Genomic DNA, 19,855 nt, shown 5'->3' on the forward strand with positions numbered 1-19,855 from the left:
ACAAGAGGAAGTGCAAATTGCAGGATTTAACGTGAACAAACTTATCGAGCATATTTACCCAATCTCACGAAGAAAGAGCAAAACTTTAGGCAAAAGAACCAAGCGGACATTGTGGAGGAAAAAGGAAGGGAAAAGATCCCTCGGTGAAATTGTGCTTCAACAGAATGACGTGGGTATTTAATCCCTCGGTGCGGTAACCTGATAGGTCGTCGGGACTCGGGAGACACATGCGTGCATCACCATAAAATTTCCATGCGGAAGTAAACTGCATAGAAATAAATATGCGGACTCATGTATATGAGGTCTAGATGGTTTGGGTCGCGTGATGCAAGCTCACCTATGGACGTTCCTATATTAATTTTCTATGCATATGATAATCCGCATAAAAATAAATATGCACATGTCCGTATACGCTTAGGTAAATAGGAGCAAAGATTTTGTATAAACAAGCACATACAGCATCTACGTGGAAGTAGACCTGCATTACGTTACAGATACAAAAATCTATAAAATTCGTGCCTAAGAGCCTGTTTTCTTTGCCTTCTCCCTCTTCTTCCCTACCTTCCTCCCTCTTTCGGACTCCCTCCGCCTTTTATTAGACGGCGGAGGACAAAACCTCCGTCATCGCTGCGGTTCCTATCTTTTTTCGGCGGAGGACAAAACCTCCGTCATCGCTGCGGTTCCTATCTTTTTTCCAACTCGAGTCTATCGTTGAGGGCCCTATCATAACCTTTAGTATAGACGACCATGATCTACGACTAACAAATAGAAAGGATGGAAGCGGATAGTATCACTCTCTCTGGGAGGGATGGATGAGGAACTAAGGAGGCAAGTCCAGACACTTTCTTGGTGCTTGATTGAATGCCTAAAAGAAAAAAAAAAGATGACAGATTTTTCTAATTCTTCAATGCAAATATATAGCTATGTGACAATTGTAATTAGGTGAAATTTATTTATTTTTCTCAAATCAAAAGTTTGATTTTGTTCCTAGGCTTCTATAGGTAATTTGGAAGAGGTGAAAACATATTTTTGAGCTTTGGCAGCTTTCAATGCATGTATTGATATATAATAAAGATATAACAGCACAAATTTACACTGATATTTTAATTTTTAAATTTGGAACAAAAGAAAGTTAGACAAGTTGACTTATTATTACATATCAAGTCCTCTTTTCATGGTGGTTTCATTTAAGCGATGACATTCTTGAACCGCTCCTTCTACGCACCGTAAAACAATTGCTTCACAAAGCCATAACCAAGTAAGCACAGATCCAAGGAATTTAATTTTGACATCTTGTATCCAATCCAGCATCAGATCACTTTCTTTCTTTATGTCAGGTCTAATACTGTTGGCATCTATGGCTTAGCTTCGGGCATCGGGATCTATACGAACATCCGCATAAAATCTTATCCAGAATTTCACAACCACAGCCCAAGCTTTCGAGGACGAAAAAGCGACTGACTCGGGGAAAACTGGACGGCTCCCGCATATAAAATCTATGCATTTTCAAACGTGGATGGTCGCTCAGCCCTCAGATGCTTCGCTGTAAGTTCCTGGATCTTGACACGTATCCGGAATACCTAATTCGGAGAAGACCTGCGAATGGGAGATCTCTTCCCATTTAAAAATGACGGACTCCCCAGCCTTCTGAGCTGTTTCCCTCTTTGACGAAGAAATTCTCTCCGCCTCTACGGAGACCGAGAGGGAAAAAGGGAAAAAAACTATAAGGAGAGCAAGAGACGGCGAGAGAGAGGCGAAGCGAGAGCGAGAGATCGTCGTGGTGTGCTAGCTTGGAATCGGAATCAATGGCGGAGCAGCTGACGGAGGAGCAGATCGCGGAGTTCAAGGAGGCCTTCAGCCTCTTCGACAAGGACGGAGATGGTATCGTCCGTTTTGCCCTCTCTCGGTGCATCTTTTCTGGTTCTTTTTTCGATCTTTCCCTCGCGTTCGATTTCTTCTTTGGCTTCTTCGTACCCTAGCACCAGATCTTATTCTTGGTCCATAAGGTCTTATTCTTCGTTTCTGATGCGGTACTGTGCTTAGATGAGTTTGTATCATGCTTTCTTGGTCTCGGATGACAGGATTATTTTGGAATTTTTGATAGGTTTGGTGATTTCTTGCTTTCTTGGAGTTGACGGAAGGCTTTGAACTGGATTGCACTTATTTGCTGTTCATTTGTGAGATCTGATATCTTTAGATCGGATTGCGCTTTGTATTCTTGATGGGTTAGGATCTGAAATTGTTCGGTTTGATTTTTGTGTAGTTATGTTATTGTAGAAAAGATCTTGATTGATATGCTTGGCCTTAGGAAAGATCTGTGTGATGGGATGTGTAGGGGAATCTATTTTTTTGTGGAATTTTCGGTGGTTTCGGTACTTGTCTTTGAATCTTAGAGATGCTGACTTGGATTTTGTTTCCATTTTTATTCTTTTGTATATTTTATTTATTCTGCTTGAAAGGGGTCTGAGGATTTGGTTTTCATCTTTCGCTGTTGGTTTTGAGTTATGGCTGTCCGTTGTCGTTGAAATTTGACATGTGGCTGCAAGGTTGCTCTGGCCAGCCAGCAAGTTTGTTTTTTAGTTGTGGGAAAGGTAATTAATAGTTTGGTTGGCGGGGAGCATCTGTGGTCGAGGCAATGATTGTGGTTAGAGGGAAATGGTGTTCCCAAGGATTGCGGTCCTGTTGGTCCCAGTATTGTCTTGGTTTCCGTGGAAATAAAGATAAGATAGGTTTGGAGTTTGTATTTTGCTGTTGCTTTCTGTGCATCTCCTAATGCGTATCCTGTTGTAGAAGTGCTTGCATCTCTAATAATATAAGAAGGGTGACAATCTTTTAGAATTGGGTTTCTATCATTGTCATTATCATTAACTTCAATAGAAGTGATATTTCTACCATATATTAATTAGGTGCTTGTGAATCTTGCAAGCAAGTATACATCTTTTAGAAATCAGAATGGGTGACTGTTTGAGACAGTGTGCTTTTAGTCTGTCCAGAGAAGACAAGATAATTGCATTGCAGTATAGGCATGGTTAGGTGGGTGTCAAAGCATAAGAGGAGTTCTGACACTGGAGGCATCTAAGTTTTATCGCTAATTCATTTGTTTGGTTAGTATTGAAGTTTTGATGTTAATAGGATTCTTAACATAAGTTATTTGTTCTTTAATAATTAGAGTTCTATCAAAATTGGGAGATCCTACATTGGAAAGGGGAAGAAAAAGGTTCCTATTGTATTATTTGTATCCTATATTGGGATCCTAGTGAATAGTTTTTTGAGAATTATCCTTCCCTTGTTCTCTCTTTACTCTCTCCCCTGCCTCTGGCAGATTTTTAGGGTTTGTGAGTGAGCATGTGGAGAGCTATATCCTTAGGGTGGCCTACTAAGGTGGTGATTTGGCCTTTGAAGAGCGAGATATGCTGCGCCTCTTCCTCCAACAACTGTCCATAGCCATTTGTAAATGACGAGCATGTGGATTTGCTGCTGCTTCAATTTAGGGTCCGGACATTGTGTGTCACACATCCCAAAGTAGGGTTTCGGCCTCGCCACAATCAGTTCTATTGACATCCTCTTCGTTTCCTCTATTTCCAAGTCGAGTTCAACACCTCCAAGTGCCAATTGGTATTAAAGCACATGCTCCAAAATGCCTCCACACCACTGCAACATTGAAGAGGGTGTTGAATGTGTGCAAGATCTGTGTGACTTCAAATTAGAAGAATTGCACTGCTAGCTTCAATAACCCTGACAAGAAAATTAACAGCTTCGACAACGTCGAGAGCAGGTTGAACGCCTACATCGTCCAGATTCCAATCATGACTCATAGAGAGCTCTCTAGTGATGAAAGCGAACGTTCTAATGAAGTTGAAGATCTAAATTCTTTCCACAATGAAAGAGAGTCCTCATTAAATGCAGAATAAGCATGTCGCCAGTGCGAATGGAGAGTGCAACACAGCCGTCGCGGCCTCGGCATCAAAATAGATATCTTCAACTTTGAGGATCGAATGCAACCAGATGAGTTCGTAGATTGGCTTCACACTATTGAATGATTTTTCGAGCTTAAAGAAGTTCTCGATGATCATCGTGTTTAAATAATTGCCATCAAGCTCAAAAGTACGTGTCAATTTGGTGAAAAAATTTGAAGCATCGATGTGAATATGAACGGCGTACCTAGATGAGGACTTGGGATAAGATGCACCATGAACTCAAGCGGAAGTTCTACGAAGATTACCACTAAGGTAACTTCTTAAGCTCCATAACTTTCAGCAGCGCAACATGAATGTAGAAAAGTGTATGATAGAATATGAATAACTCTTCATGATATGTGGCATCAAAGAGCCCGAAGAGTAGACCATAGTGCGATACCTTGGTGGACTAAAGCCTAATATTGAGCAAATTGTGCAACTCCAACCTTATTTGATGTTGAATGATGCGATTCAGTTGGCATTGAAGTTTGAGAAGCGGTAATTGAAAAGAAGTAGCTCTTGCTTCTAAAAGGATAGAGATGGTGCATCTGGCTAGGGAAGTTCCACATCGGAGTAATTATCATCTACTAGAGCAATCTCCTCCAAGCCGACTCTGAAGAAGATCAAGGACATCAATTGAAGCCATTCCAGCACTACCTCCTCCAATCCCTGCAAGTGCTTCAATTGCCAAGGGTTTGGACATATTGCACCGACTGCCCAAACCTCAATACTATGTCATTTTTAGAGGAAGAAGCTTGCAAAGAGGAAGAAGAAGCTTGCAAAGAGTTCTATACTATAGTGCATGCCTTGGATCATTGGAGCCATTGTTTATTGCATAAGGAGTTTATTCTCTATTTCGACCACAAGGCACTCAAGCACTTGAATTTCTAATATAAGCTTAGTCGTCGACATGCATTTTGGAGTGAATTCCTTTAGCCTTTTCTGTTCCTCCTTAAGCATAATTCTGGCACTCAAAATCGAGTGGCGGATGCTTTGAGCTGGCGACATGCACTTTCCACCATGCAATTGAAAGCTTGCGGATTTGAAGTTGTAAAGGAGTTGCACGAGAAGGATCCAATTTTTGCAGAGATTTGGAAGCTAAGTGTTGAGGGTCTGCATTGGCATTTCCATCGCCAAGAAGGGTTCTTGTTCAAGAGCAACCATCTATGCGTGCCTCAATGCTCGTTGTGCCAGGCTATTATCTTTGAATTCCATGTTGGTGGACTTATCAGCCATTTTAGACAAGACAAGATTTTTGCTATTATTAAGAGAAATTTTTATTGTCCAAGGATGGAAAAAGATGCAATGTTCTATATTGAACGATGTCGAGTTTGCCACATTGCCAAATCTACCGGTAAGAATACGGGGCTATATTTACCATTGCTAGTTCCCCTAGCACAATTGGAAGATGTGAGTGTGGATTTTGTTGTGGGCTTACCCAGAACTCAATGCAATAAGAATTCAGTCGTGGTGATATGATGCAGCCCAAGAAGAAAACAATAGATATTTGGTGGTAAATTAGAATGTGGAATTAGTGTGGGAGGAGTCCACCTCCTAGGACAGGTCTGTAAGCAAACCAGATCCTAACGTATGAAGGGTTTAGCCTTAAAATTTCTGGAAAAACACCAGAATTTTTGAAGAAAATTGTCACTTTATTCCTCCTCTCAAATGCATACAAGCAAGCTAATTTATAAGGCTTTAAGACTCTAGAATAAACCAGACTTTGGAACCTGAAACATTAATTAATATGCTAGACTTTGACGGACTGATGTGACTGTTTTCACAATTACCATAGACCTTTGACTAATTGATAACAAGTGATTAATCATCATTAAGACAATTTATTTTCAAAGATATTTTCAGTATCTCTAATGTCCATCGTGATCGTTGATCCATTCTCTAAAATGTTGCACTTTGTGCCATGCCACAAGACGGACGATGCCTCTTACATCACGGAGTTCTACTTTCACGAAATCGGGCATCTTCGTAGTATTCCTAAGATGATTACCTTTGATCAAAATCTGAAGTTTATGAATCATTTCTGGTGCACCTTATGGAGGGAGATGGGGTACTCAACTTCAATTCAGCTTCACTAGCCATCCACAAACCGAAGGATAGATTGAAATTGTGAATCAAAGCTGAGGAAATTTGTTGAGGAGATTTGTCGGTAAACATGTGCGACAATGGGATCTTTTTTTGGTACAAGCTGAGTTTGGCCACCATAATTCAATGAGCAAAGCAATAGGGAGATGTTCGTTTAAAATCATCTATGGCGGACATTCTTTGAGCCCATTAGACCTGGCGCCACTGCCAACAACACACCAATTCAGTGGAGATGCTGATGAGAGTGCTAAGGAGCTAAAGAAGCTACATGAAGAGGTACAAGAGAGAATCCTTAACCAAATGGCAAATTACTAGTGTCACACTAATAATCATAGAAAGCACGTCATCTTCAAAGTAGGTGACCTTGTTTGGGTATATTTGAGGAAAGAGCTTTTTCCTTCCATGAATGCCAAGTTTATGACAATGACAATGCTTACAAGATTCAACTTCTTGGAGATTAGGATGTATTTGCAACGTTCAACAAAGCTGATCTCTCTCCCTACCATGAAGACCAAGAAGACCAAAACTCGATGGCGAGTCTTCTCCAACTGGGGGAGGATAACGTCGGAAGCATCTTAGTTTTATCGCTAATTCATTTATTTAGTTAGTATTGAAGTCTTGATGTCAGTAGGATTCTTAACATTAGTTATTTGTTTTTTTAATAATTAGAGTTCTATTAAAATTGGGACATCCCATGTTGGAAAGGGGAAGAAAAGGGTTCCAATTTTATTACTTATAAATACCCACTTGGGCTCCTACAGGACAACATCCTTGAGTTTATTGAATAGTGAACATTTTTTTTTTAGAATTATTCGTCCCTTGTTTTCTCTCTATACTCTCTCCTTCCCTTCCTTTGGTGGATTCCTAAGGTTTGAGTGAGTGTGAGAGCTGTATCCTTAGAGTGGCCTACCAAGGTGATGATTTGGCCTCGGAACAGCGAAACATGCCATGCCTCCTCCAACAACCATCTGTAGCCATCTGTAGATGACGAGCACGTGGATTCACTGCCGCTGCCATTTAGGTTCTGGATATTGTGTGTCGTACGTCCCATAGTAGGGTTTCAGCCTCCCCACAATCAGTTCTGTTGACATCCTCTTCATTTCCTCTATTTCCACGTTGAGTTCAACACCTACTTGTGTCAGGTTCTCTCTCTATATATTTTTGCATCCATATATAGAGTTATTAATTGTATCATGTATGCAGGTATATCATAATGTCCAATTGTATTTTCTTGAGTTAGACAAAAATTGATGCATTATATTAACTTCAAATTGGCTTGGTTATATATTCTAAAAAATGAATTGGATAACAAACTGGTATTGTTACATATTTTTGCCTTTGAACAAGAAGTCTAATGAGGTCATTACTAGGTATTTATTTGCTTTTGATCTTCTCCCATGTAGGCTGCATAACTACCAAGGAACTGGGCACTGTGATGAGATCCTTGGGACAGAATCCCACTGAAGCTGAACTGCAGGATATGATTAATGAAGTTGATGCTGATCAAAATGGAACCATTGATTTTCCTGAGTTCTTGAATTTGATGGCACGCAAAATGAAAGTAAGCTGTACATCTTCTGTCAGGGTCCATTTTGTAGATTTTGAACCTATTAAGTCATGACTTACTATTCTACACTTGGTAAAGTTGCTTTTTGATGTTCCTTTCTGATTGCCATGTTGCAGACTTGTTCGCAGCAGTAGATTTTTGTTGTTATATTTGAAGAATAAGGAATCTTGATCTGTCAAGACTTAAACTATGCTCTGATTTCTCCTTGTAATTGCTAACAATTTTGTGATCATTGGTTTTTCCCCCTGGGCTTCAGAATCAGCTTTCGTCTATGACTACATCAGTCTAGAATTTACTTGATGGATTCGACTGATAATCTGTACCTTCTAGGTGTTCTTGATTTGAAATGCTGTTAACTAGATGATAGTCCGCTGTCCTTACCACAACCATTGCGTGCATATGTTTGTTTAATAACTCATGTCCAGGTAAAATAAAAGTCCACCTTGTGATCCACTGAGACATTATAGTTTGAGAACCAGCAGCTTTGGCAAGACTACAGTGAAGGCGAAGTTTAACAATTTTAGTTTTAAACCTACTGGGTAATTGTTTACTGGCTTCAAAATTGAACCATGGTTCATCTGTTATATCAATTAATTAATTGTATTTTACATGTGCTCCATGTCTAACTGTTTACCATGTCTTGCTTTGTAGAATATTTGGATTATATCAATCCTCACTCAGGTTGTTGACATTAACTGACTTTGTGTATTTATGCTATGTGCTCCATTACTTTCTAAAGACCTTGTTAACTTTGACTACTCTAGCCTAATCTTGATCATGGTCTATACCTGTGATTCTGTACTTGATATCGAATTTTAGCTTTGTGTAGGTCTTAATTTGTGATATTTTAGTCAACTCTTATTACATCAAATGATTATGCTCTTACCTAAGATTTGTAGCGTTGCAAGGATTCTTGCCCACGCCATTGTGACATTACCTGCCACTGTGGTGGTGTTGCGGCTCTAGTCCTTTCTGACTCTCAACTGTTGCTTATATTTCTTATTTTACCTAAGCCATGTAAGTCTGGTAACCTAATTGGATGGTAAAAAGTGATGTTTTTGTTGTTTGGAGCTTCAAGAAAGTTGTCGCGAAGGCAACTCACTGCAGTTTTAGCAGGGATGGTGGGGGAAGTTGTATTTAATTAGTGTTAGAAGTCCATTCTCTGTATCCTGCAAGTTAGCTATCTGTCATTTCGGTATGTTCTAGTATAGTTGGATATATGTTCTACTGTATGCAGGTCATAGATTTCATTGCAATCATACTCATTTGATTGAATTGAGTTTTGGGAAGTAGGACCAAGATTGAGGCCTAGATCAACTGAGAAGTCTTGAGGCCTAGGCGAGGACTGTATATTGGAAACTGTAAGGTTGACTTCGATGTATCTCTTGTGTGGGTAAACTGTGAATTATATCTATCACTGATCTTTGTAATAACAACAATTGGCTGAAGGATAGATATGTGGAAGTCAGTCCTCACAATGGATCTTGCAAATTCCTAATGGATGCTGTATCCTGCTAGATATGCCAGCCTGCAATTACCTGGATTCTGGTTATGCTTTTGTCAATCACAGCATATCTCAATTATCACAACTATATTACTTTTAGTAGCCTAGGCTATATCATGGACTTTATGTAGTTTTGGTGGAGAAAAGCAAATGAAAATGAGCCCCCCCCTCCTCTGTAAGTATTAAAATGTTGATGTGATAACTATGGATTATCTTGTGCATTTTACACTGATGACTGGAGAGGTAGGCTAGAACTTTCAATTTTAGATTGTAGTGGTCTAGGTGAAGTCAAGGTGTTTACGAAGTTTGATTTGATCATTAAATGCCTTAAGAGAAATAAAGGGCAAATTGCAGTGTGAAATCAGGCTGAGCGTCTTGTGTGGGCAAAAATATTGGACAACAATCCTGGTTTAAAAACATAAGATTATGGGATTCCAGCCATATAATAGATGTGAATGCTGAGAGGGGTATGCTCTTGGCAGTAGGAAAGTTCAATAAGGGCAAACTGGACGAAGCATCAGAGTCGCACTTGATGCTAAACAGATGCAGAACCAGCTGAGATGCATGTATGACAGAACAGAGAAGAACCTCGTTAGGGGAAGGGTTTTACCTCCTGTCTAAGTGAATCTGTGGGAATGTGGGAGAAGTTCAAATATATTTGTTTTTGGACTCTTTAACCACTGATAAGGATGACTGGCAAAGAAAGTTTTATAAAATTAATCTTAAATAGATGGATTAATGCTTGTGCTTTATAGTTATGTTGTCACATAAATTGCTTAATGTTCCAGACTTATTCAGGTTTTCTCCATGATCCTCATTGATCAATTGGCTGTTCCATTTGTATCAAATATCTTTCTAGATGTGGTCTGCTTTGATAAATAATGCTTTGCCTCTGTTAGTAAGCTGTTAGTGATTGTTTGTTTGGTCATAAGGCAGAAAGCAAGGTAGGATTTGGGAATTGCATCACTTTGTGTACATTTCTTCTGTCTCAGTTTGCATAAGAGAGAGTTGAGAGATCCAAAATATGTTTCGGGAATTCTGTCAAGAAAAAGATACTAATGTTAAGTTGCCTTGTACATACAAAGAGCTGTACCTTTATTTTTCAAAGTAACAATTACTTCATAGTGTCAGTGCATCTTTGTTGCTACCATCCTATGGATCATTCATGTCTGGTTGATTGTATGTGATTCTAGGGTCAGGATCTGAGTTTTCGACAAGCTGTTGTTGGTAATATATTTGAGGTCAATAAGTAGAATATGTTACTCAGAATTACTTGTGTCCACTTTCTTTTTGATAATCATTATTTCCCTTGTGCCTTTCTGATAAATTTATTCTGCTTTTTCTGCACATTGTTGTAAGGAAGCATCTGAATTAAGTTGTAATTCCTCCTGCCTTGTTGCTAGACTTCTTGGTTTTGTTGCGTGACTAGTTGGTCTTGTTTTTATATGCAAACACATTATTTTCTTTTGTTTTTTACATCCTTGAATTTCTTGTACCATGAATTTGGTATCTGGTTGTGCACAGAAGTTTTTGCCCGTCCACATGATGGTTTTCTTTTAGCGTCATGTGCATGAACATGAAAGCAAATGACTTCTGCATCCATTTGTTCAAGTTTTTCTAACATATGGAGCTTCAATATTTGAAGGACACTGATTCTGAAGAAGAACTCAAGGAAGCATTCAAAGTGTTTGACAAGGATCAGAATGGTTTTATATCTGCTGCCGAGGTGAGCTTCCTATCCTGTTTTCAAAGTTTGATCATGTTATATGTCCTGAAGAAGTGGGGTTACCATCGTCAGTTGTCTTTCCATAGTTTATTGCCTTTCCAAAGAAGCTAGCTGGACTTCTGTATCATAAATTTTGTCAACTGACAACCTCGATTCTTTTTGATGTCTAGCTCCGCCATGTGATGACAAACCTTGGAGAGAAGCTAACCGATGAGGAAGTGGAGGAGATGATACGAGAAGCAGATATTGATGGTGATGGGCAAGTGAACTATGAGGAGTTTGTGAGGATGATGTTGGCCAAGTGAGAATCCCATCTTTTCCATGGGGAACTTTCTAACCGCACTTCAAACTCTTGTTACGAGTATCAGCATTCCCCATTATCCACCTTTCATATATTCGCTGGATTAGCTTTTGCCTTTTCTGGTTTCCCTTTCTTTTAGCTGTTAAGCCCCTACCTCAGGAGTTCGGTATTGATGAGGTTATTTGTGTGAATGACTCCTTGATATAAGTACCTTACCTCTCAGGGACCATATATGTTTGGCAGATTTGAAGTTGCAGAATGAGATGATAAGCCTTTCTATATGCTGATATCAAAATGGTGATACCTCAAGTTAATGTTACTGATTTGCATGTGGAGGTTTTTCTAATCGCACTGCGCTCTGGGCTCATGCCTCGTATGATTTCAAGCAGGATAAGAATTCAAGCAGGTAGGTATGCTTTGTCAAATTACTAGGGTCAAAAATACCCAATGAAATCAAATGACTGCGCGAATTCGAGACATTACCACACCCACTTAAAAGGACCCACCGCTTTGTGAAATATTTGGATATTTATTGTCCCGTCATTTGATCTCACAACTATTTGAGTAATGCCTTCTTTTGTCTCTTAAAAAGTGCCCATGCCTTTGGACGCATTGAGAACAACTCCAAATTCACAATCACCAATAGGATCTAATACTACAGCTGCCTCTGAATAACCATAACAATTCTTCCTTCTAGTTTTGTCATGATCCAAACGTACCTATCTAATGTATCATATTTCTTATATTAATAATACCAATGTACCTTGCCCTTTTTCTCTAGACTTGGGTCTTCACCATGCATTCCCATATCCATTCGCTTGTAACTTTCCTCTTACTACTAGTGTAATAATTGAAAAGGCCACTTGACTACTTTTCCTGCAGGGCTCCTTATCAGTCAACACTGACACCACTTGTACCTTTGAAGCTAATGATAGGACCATCCCATGCGCATCTTGAAGGTGTATAATTACCTGGGAAAAATCTTACGCAACAGACTTTTCCTTATACAGGCTCTTCAACCCGTCCTACAATCCTTCAGCACTGGATTCCGAGGAAATTGTTGTCCAAAACAATTAACTATTTTTCTAGTCAACTCCAAGTTTTGATACCATTTGTCAAGGAGATGGGTTATTCTAACACAAGAAAGACTATATATGTATGTATGTATGTATGTATGTATGTAATGTTAGATCCCAACTTAATCTAAAATATTAAACCACTGAGTTTCAAGCCAATCATCTACACCGATTTTTACCCCCGCTCTCTAATTCTTCCTTTTGGGACTAACCTTACAGGTGATCCCCAACAGTTCTGACATTTGAATACATATGAAACTCAAAGCAAAAAATGTATCTAGCATTAGGGAGAATGCTTGATGAACCATTTATAGGATAAATCACATTGGACAAATGATCAGCATGCCATCTATTGAGCCTATGAAACACAATTAAATATTGTATTTTGTGAGTCAAGTTAATGTTATGTTGCTAAAAATTAAATGATACACCAATTGTCCTATGAGATGTATCCCATAAAGTGGCCCATCTATCATTCCTCTAGTAATTATTGTTAAATTCATTATTTCATGTGGATGAAAGATTCACGACGTATCTGTTATTCCCAGTAACTTTTGCCATAAAATAGTCACACCTATTGTTATCTCACATCTTTATTTTTTTTCCCTAATTTACATTTCATTTCCTAAGTTTTCCCTAATCTTTTGATAATATAAAGGCTTAAGGCAATTTATGATTAAGGTGGATTGACCATCAAAACTTACTACATGTGTTGCCATATTTTAAGCTAGCTAGTCTTGGTTTTAGCTGCATGAAAAATAAATGATCTCAATCTCCTGTTCCATTAAATTAAATATTTTTTAATTATATACCTGATAAACAAACAACATACTCTAAGCTCGTGATTTTAGTCCAATAAGGGTACAACGTGAGCAAGGGGTAATTTCATCAAGGATGGTCATACATCTAATGAAATGCAAAGCTTTTTATGTTATAAACAGATTCATAACTACAATTTATTTAGCTTTGTTTCTGAAATATTTGTGGTTTTCATGTCAATCAAAGAACTTGGTTTTATTTCTAAAAGTTGTTTCATTTAATTTGATGACTCATTCAACATTACGTTATTAATATCAAGGTTTATTCTTGATGAAGTAGAAAATTTTTTGTTAAATTTTTTGTAGAAATCAAACAAGCAAAATAAGATCACCAAGATTAATTTTGCTAAAAATGATCAACAAATAACCATAAAATAAAAAATCTAGTTTTTCTATTTTTGTCCAAGCACTCCTTCCCCTTCTCATCATTCCAAAAATCAATATTAATAAACAAAAATGTAGATTGGATAACTAGACTACAAAAAAAATTGCTTTATACTCAAAAACATTATTCTTAGTGATTGTGGAAAGAGATTGTGCAATATTAATAGAATTCTGGACAATTATTATTAACTTATATACTTTATCGTGCCGTTGAAGAGTTAATTGCTATCCAATTAAGGAATGACTCTTGATTTGGCAACCATCTTAACTATCATCAGTAATATTAAATAAGAAAAGGTAATCTGGGTCTTACAATATATGGTGCGAATAGTTTTGATCACAAAGTTATCTATAATATTAGTTTTCTCCATTGTCTAAAATCAATATTTTTATTTTGAACTTGAGAATTATTTTCTTTAGAGTATGTTTGTGATACTAATAATTATGCAAAGTATTACTAATTGTAACACCATTTAGAGAAACTTTCAATGACTATTATATTTCTTGTATGTTTATTTATAATTTGTTAAGGAGTTATGGTCTATTAATTAGGCACTGGTAGATGTTACAATTTAGAAAAAAAATAGAATGAGTATTTTGTATGTGAAGAAATATAAACGCAAGAATTAAGAAGCATGATTCTTTTTTTTTAAAAAAAAGCTTAAATCAAGCAATTTGTTATGCACTGTGCTTTATTTTATATGAGAGATATGCATCAGTATTGGTGTGTATTAGATAATAAAACTATTATAATAGATTCATTTGAATTCAAAAGGACATGTAGACATTGGGTTTGACTTAGATCTACTAAACAATTTGTTAGAAAGCAACTAAACAAGTATTTCTAAGAAGCTCATTAACTTTGGTGAGCAAAGAATTTAGAGCTACATTAGGTTCACTAGAATGAACATTGGAATAGATTGCAAATTTGCGCTTTGGCTTAGAAATCACATTGGTGATTCAACTATTAAATGGGAGGAATGACCATTCCCATGAGGATGGGAATAAATGATAATTTCGAAAATAAGTTGATTAATAATATGATAAAATGTCAATAAATAATATATTTATATAAGTCAATTATTGATAATTATGATATAAAATAAAATATAAATAGTTTAAATTAATATTTAACTAATAATTATTTTTATAAATAAAATAATAAAAATATCAAGTAACATGTATTGTAGTATTATATTAATTTTTACTAAACAATTTACTATACATTATATTAATAAATGAGAACTATGTAATGCATGTTGGAAATAAAAATTTTAAAAAATAAAGAGATAGCATACTTCAACAAAGTACCAAAACAATATAAGATTGAAATATAAGAAAATATGATACGAATAAGAATAGGAATAAAACTTTTAATAAATAAATGGATAAGTAATCAAATTTTAAATAAAATATTAAATAGAAATAAATTTAAAGATATTAAAAAATAGAAAACTAATATTAAATAGTATAAGAAAATTATAACTCATAATAATTTAAAAGATTAGAATAAAATATAAATAAAAAATTGAGATTAAAAATAAAATAAAGTAAAAAGATAAAAAAAAGGATAATAGAAATGATATCAAATTGATATCATTCTAATGTATAATTAGTGATATTAAATATTAGAATTGAATTGGTATTTCCTTTTCATGCATTCTTTCATCGAACCGGCCTTCCATTCCTCTTCCATTCCAAATTGAGATTTTCATTCTTTTTGATTCCTGCAGGCCAAGTAGTGGATCAAGAAATGGGCATCCCAATTAAGCTTTTTGGGCCAGATCTCTTTTTGGTAGATTTTGGGCCGGATTTGAAAGTATGTACCCGGAGTTCCATCCAGTACCCATGGAAATGGGCACCCTCTTGCGTTGACAGGGCTTCCACAAGAGGAAGAACAGCGATAACCTCAGGCAAATCGAAACCCTAGAAAGAGTCTTCTAATTTCTTCCGAACCCCGAAATGCCCCCATTCCCGAGATCTCCTCCTTTCTCCCTTGTCCGGCGTTCTTTCGCCTCCCGATCCTTCGTTCTCGGCTCTGGGCTTCAACGCCGCTCCGGCTCACGCTTCCTTCCCCGCACGCCTCCGTTCCCTCCCCCCACGGATCGATTCCGGTCCCCTCCAATCCCTCCCGGCTTCTTCTTCCACGTCGGCGGCCAGTTCCGGTGCGTCTCCGGCGGCGGCGGCGCAGCCGCCAGAGCCGCCCGGGAGCGGAGCTCGCGGAACATACTCATGTACCTCCTCGCCGTGGTCGCCGCCATGGTGGGCGCCTCCTACGCTGCCGTCCCGCTCTACCGCCGTTTCTGCCAGGCCACTGGTTACGGCGGCACCGTTCAGCGCCGAGAGGTAATTTATTTTCATCTGTTGCGCGTTTCTCTTCGAATTGGTTTCGATTGGGGCAGATTATTGAGATTGAGATTGTCAATTTTGGGTTCAAAATTGCTTTTATTTTTATTTTTTGAGAAATATCATGCTATTAGTTTTGGAATTTGGTTGGCAATAATGAATGGGTTCATGGCTTGTGACAAGGAATGAGTCTCTGCAGAGTGTGGAGGAGAAAATCGCCCGGCACGCTCGCGAAGGGACCACCGCTTCAAGGTAATAATGGCTTTTCATTTGGTTTGAGTTTCTCATTGTTATTTAAATTATTATTTTTCCCCATGACGGTGTTTCAATCTGATAACCGTTATTTATTTCATACTCTTTAAAATCATTTCTTTGACACGCAATATGATTTTACAATTGTGACAATGAAATGATGTATGAGCATTTAGGTGTTGTATTTTGGTTTGGTACTTTCACTTATGAGTGTGATTTATTAATGAATGTGTTTCCCTAGGTTAAACCTTTCTTCTTTTTGCTCTGCCTAACATTTCAAGTCTTAGAAAACCTTGTTCGCTTGCCGACAGCCGGATGAACTTATATTGTGCGGTAAGTAGTAACATAGGTCTTCATACTTGCAGACTGGCCTTAAAGATATAGCCTACTCTTTTTTTGCCCAATGTTGCTCTAGCCAGAAATCTAGAGCCAAAAGGTTAAGATTATGATGGGGAAGCAAATTGAGCTTATTTTGATAGTGAGCCAAATCTGTTTGGTTGAATTGGTTAGTTATATTGTTACCAAAAAAAAATGGTAAGTTATACCATGTTGTAGTTACAAAGTCATCAATGTTTTAGGTGTCATTAGGTTACTATTATAGGTTTTGATGCCTGCTTAGAAGATGTTGCAGTGTTTTTATGGGAACATTTAAAAATTTTATTTTAATTTTATATATGTGAATGTCCTTACCATCATCTCTTGTATTGTTCGACTTATGACCTTCTCTCTTCATAATTATACATAATTGGGCTGCATCAAATGTATTAGAGCTAAGATCTCTCTTCACCTTCTCCTTTGTTCATTTAACAAGTGGTGCAAAGGATCTAAGCATGCAAGTGTCAATTAAGGTATATAGCTCATGGAGCAACAGATTGACATGCTCATAGTTTCACCTAAGGATGCCTCATAGATGCAAAGCAAATTTTGGTTTGGGGATCCATCATGAAACACAAAATCTATTTGTTAAATCTATTTGTTTTAAAATTATTATGAAGTTCATGACTCTACGTAGTCCCCTATCTAGAGAATCCAAAAAACCAAATCTAGAAAAACATAAATAATGTAATGTTTCTTAATTCTAGGCGGGGCTCTTAGTCTATATAGGATGATGTTAGGATATTTCAACACAGTTTGACTCAAGATTCCTGATCAACAAGCAATTCACTTCCCTAGATACACATGACTTTACACTTCTCACCTGGACTAACTACAAGCAATATTTATATATATATATATATATATTAAAAAATTCATCCAGAGATGTATCCAGAAATACAAATAAAAAGATAAACTTTTTCAAGAGCCATTTGTCTCTATTGCATGAAGCGTACGATAAAGCTTAGTTTAGACTCAGAAGAAAAGAAAAATCAGGGGACTCCAAAAGAAGTATGTCATATTTTTGTAGAAAGAGGGGTAGGGGGTGGAGGGTATCATTATTATTATGATTGTTTTTCAATGATCAAACATAATAATTAAGGAAACACCAGGGCATGTTCAACATAAGATATTTTAAGGGACACATTAGAAGTGGTTATACAATTCCAAAGGTAAATACGGTAGTTCATAACAGCAATATTTGCTCAAAATATATTGACTGCAAGGACTTTTTTTCTTGTTTAATAACTTTATGGATAGTTTAGCAATCATTTGCTTATTTAACGCACTCCCTCCCTCCCTCCCTCCCTCTCTCTCTCTCTCTCTCTCTCTCTCTCTGTGAGTAGCTGTCCATCTACTTTTTTGCTAGAGAAGTCATTTATGCAGTATTTTTACATGCAATTTCATCATGCATCAACTTGAGTTTTGACTTTACACTGCTAGATTCTGTTATTTCCCAATTACTAAGAAATAGTTAGAAACACCGATCACAATTCAATAGGTAGAAACATCAGTCACAGTTCAATCGCAGGATTGAATATCTATCCGAAAGTCCTGCCCATGGACTTTTTATCAATGGAGAAACAGGTGCTTTACTCCCAAGGAGTGACATATTTTTACTTTAGAAGATATCTTTGTGTTGCTGAGCGCTATGGAGAAATCCATATTTTTCTCCATTGTAAGCCTGGATTATTAAGGGACAAATTGCATAGATATTTTGATTGAAATCCTACTTTCATATTTGCAGGGAGATTGTTGTTCAATTCAATGCAGATGTTGCTGATGGGATGCCATGGAAATTCACTCCTACACAAAGAGAGGTTGCTTTTACTAGGGATTTTGAATCAAAAAAATATGTCTCGTTGTACTTGTATTCTCATTGTCATATTCTTGGTATTTGTAGGTAAGGGTTAAACCAGGTGAAAGTGCACTTGCATTTTACACTGCAGAAAATCGCAGCTCAACTCCAATAACTGGTGTTTCTACATATAATGTGACACCGATGAAGGTATGGAGCTCTAGATCTATAATTATCTACAACTTAAATGTGATGTTAACTTCTTTTTGATTTTTTAATTTATTTAAATTACGAAATTTTTCTAAGCCGTAAAAATGAGCACAAGTCAGTAATCATTGCTAGAGCTGTGTGGAAGTGCTGATAAATCGTATTATACGTTCAGTGCATTTGCTACTGCTAACTTCTTTTGTAAACTTTGTTAAGGCAGTAATTTACAGGCATAACCTGCTTCTTTTGCAACTCTCCTGACTTCCAGTGGACCAATTCCAGTACCATCGACATGCAATTTTTTCTTAATAAACTTAATAGGGTGCTGTCAAGTGACTCTCTCTCTCTTTCTCTCTCTCTGCACACATGCACATGCTAGGATAACATGGTTCCCAATTCTTTGTTCTCGTCTGGATTCTAACCCAATTGGTAAGCTTGTCCGCCACTAGATTTGCCTCTCCTTGAAATAGATGCAACCTTTATTTCCACTAAGAAGCTCAACGACTCAGTTTTGCAGAATTTCTTCCAACTAGCTGGCCAAGTTGCTTTACTATTTGTCAAGGAGATTAAATGGACTAGAGTCTCCTTTTAATTGTTTGTGTAATTGTTATCTGTCTTTCTCTGTTCATGAAGGCATGTCCGGGTTCCAGAGTTATTGCACCTTTGCAAATTTTACTCTCGACATATGTTAACATGAGTCAATTGACCTTACTCAAGAGTTGTATTGGACAAATATACAATGTTTTTGATGAAATTGATGTTCTGCAGGCTGCTGTTTACTTCAATAAAATACAGTGTTTCTGCTTTGAGGAGCAGCGACTTCTTCCAGGCGAGCAGATTGACATGCCGGTAAGAAGCACCTGCTTTTCTCATTTCTTTCTGATCCTGGGGCTGATGCATGATTTCTTGCTCTAGTCATCTGGTTAACAAATCCATTGGCCGTCTGCAGGTATTTTTTTATATCGATCCCGAATTTGAGACAGATCCAAAGATGGTTGGTGTAAACAACCTAATCCTGTCATACACCTTTTTCAAAGTTAATGAGGACCACTCATAGCGGCACAGGCTTTGATTATAACCAGCATTTGGCGTTGCGCTCCCAATTTGGTGAATGTATTTCAGTAAAATTTTACACAATTATTGTGTCATTTGTTACGGATTTTTAGTTATTTAGTTTTATAATCATTTGTATTTCCTATTCATCAGACAGGTTTTACAGTGCTTTTTTAGGTCTAGGAAAGAGATTTGGAGGGATATTGGCAATGTTTGGTAGAATGGTCCAAATAATGAAAACACTGCCAAATTATTATAGCTTGACAAAAAATTTGTACTGGTTGTCGGAGTAATCAAATTTTAGTGAGATATAATGCTAGAAAAGCTAATATCATGCTGTTGTTTGTCTTGGATAATTTGGTCGCATTCACAGGATGTTTAATTCTTGT

General features: G+C 37.2%; 2 protein-coding genes across 2 annotated transcripts; both read left to right on the forward strand.

Moving 5' to 3' along the window:
- The first annotated feature begins 1,615 nt into the window (after nt 1–1,615).
- LOC103713163 (calmodulin) lies at nt 1,616–11,476 on the forward strand. The gene is made up of 4 exons (XM_008799990.4): nt 1,616–1,881; nt 7,463–7,620; nt 10,776–10,856; nt 11,027–11,476. Exons 1-4 carry the CDS (start codon nt 1,806–1,808, stop codon nt 11,159–11,161), a joined length of 450 nt encoding a protein of 149 aa, XP_008798212.1. The 5' UTR covers nt 1,616–1,805; the 3' UTR covers nt 11,162–11,476.
- A 3,806-nt stretch (nt 11,477–15,282) lies between these two features.
- LOC103713153 (cytochrome c oxidase assembly protein COX11, mitochondrial) lies at nt 15,283–19,819 on the forward strand. Its single transcript, XM_008799980.4, has 6 exons — nt 15,283–15,781; nt 15,981–16,033; nt 18,156–18,228; nt 18,312–18,416; nt 19,182–19,262; nt 19,363–19,819. Exons 1-6 carry the CDS (start codon nt 15,398–15,400, stop codon nt 19,468–19,470), a joined length of 804 nt encoding a protein of 267 aa, XP_008798202.1. The 5' UTR covers nt 15,283–15,397; the 3' UTR covers nt 19,471–19,819.
- The last annotated feature ends 36 nt before the right edge of the window (nt 19,820–19,855 follow it).

Source organism: Phoenix dactylifera, chromosome 6 (assembly GCF_009389715.1).
Source record: "Phoenix dactylifera cultivar Barhee BC4 chromosome 6, palm_55x_up_171113_PBpolish2nd_filt_p, whole genome shotgun sequence".
In the NCBI taxonomy this organism is placed as follows: Eukaryota; Viridiplantae; Streptophyta; class Magnoliopsida; order Arecales; family Arecaceae; genus Phoenix; species Phoenix dactylifera.

Coding starts and splice junctions, on each gene's coding strand:
- LOC103713163 (XM_008799990.4), top strand. CDS start 1,806: ATGGCGGAGCAGCTGACGGAGGAGCAGATCGCGGAGTTCAAGGAGGCC. Junction 1,882..7,462: donor CTTCGACAAGGACGGAGATG/GTATCGTCCGTT, acceptor TCTCCCATGTAG/GCTGCATAACTACCAAGGAA. Junction 10,857..11,026: donor GTTTTATATCTGCTGCCGAG/GTGAGCTTCCTA, acceptor TTTGATGTCTAG/CTCCGCCATGTGATGACAAA.
- LOC103713153 (XM_008799980.4), top strand. CDS start 15,398: ATGCCCCCATTCCCGAGATCTCCTCCTTTCTCCCTTGTCCGGCGTTCT. Junction 16,034..18,155: donor GAAGGGACCACCGCTTCAAG/GTAATAATGGCT, acceptor TCATATTTGCAG/GGAGATTGTTGTTCAATTCA. Junction 19,263..19,362: donor GCGAGCAGATTGACATGCCG/GTAAGAAGCACC, acceptor GGCCGTCTGCAG/GTATTTTTTTATATCGATCC.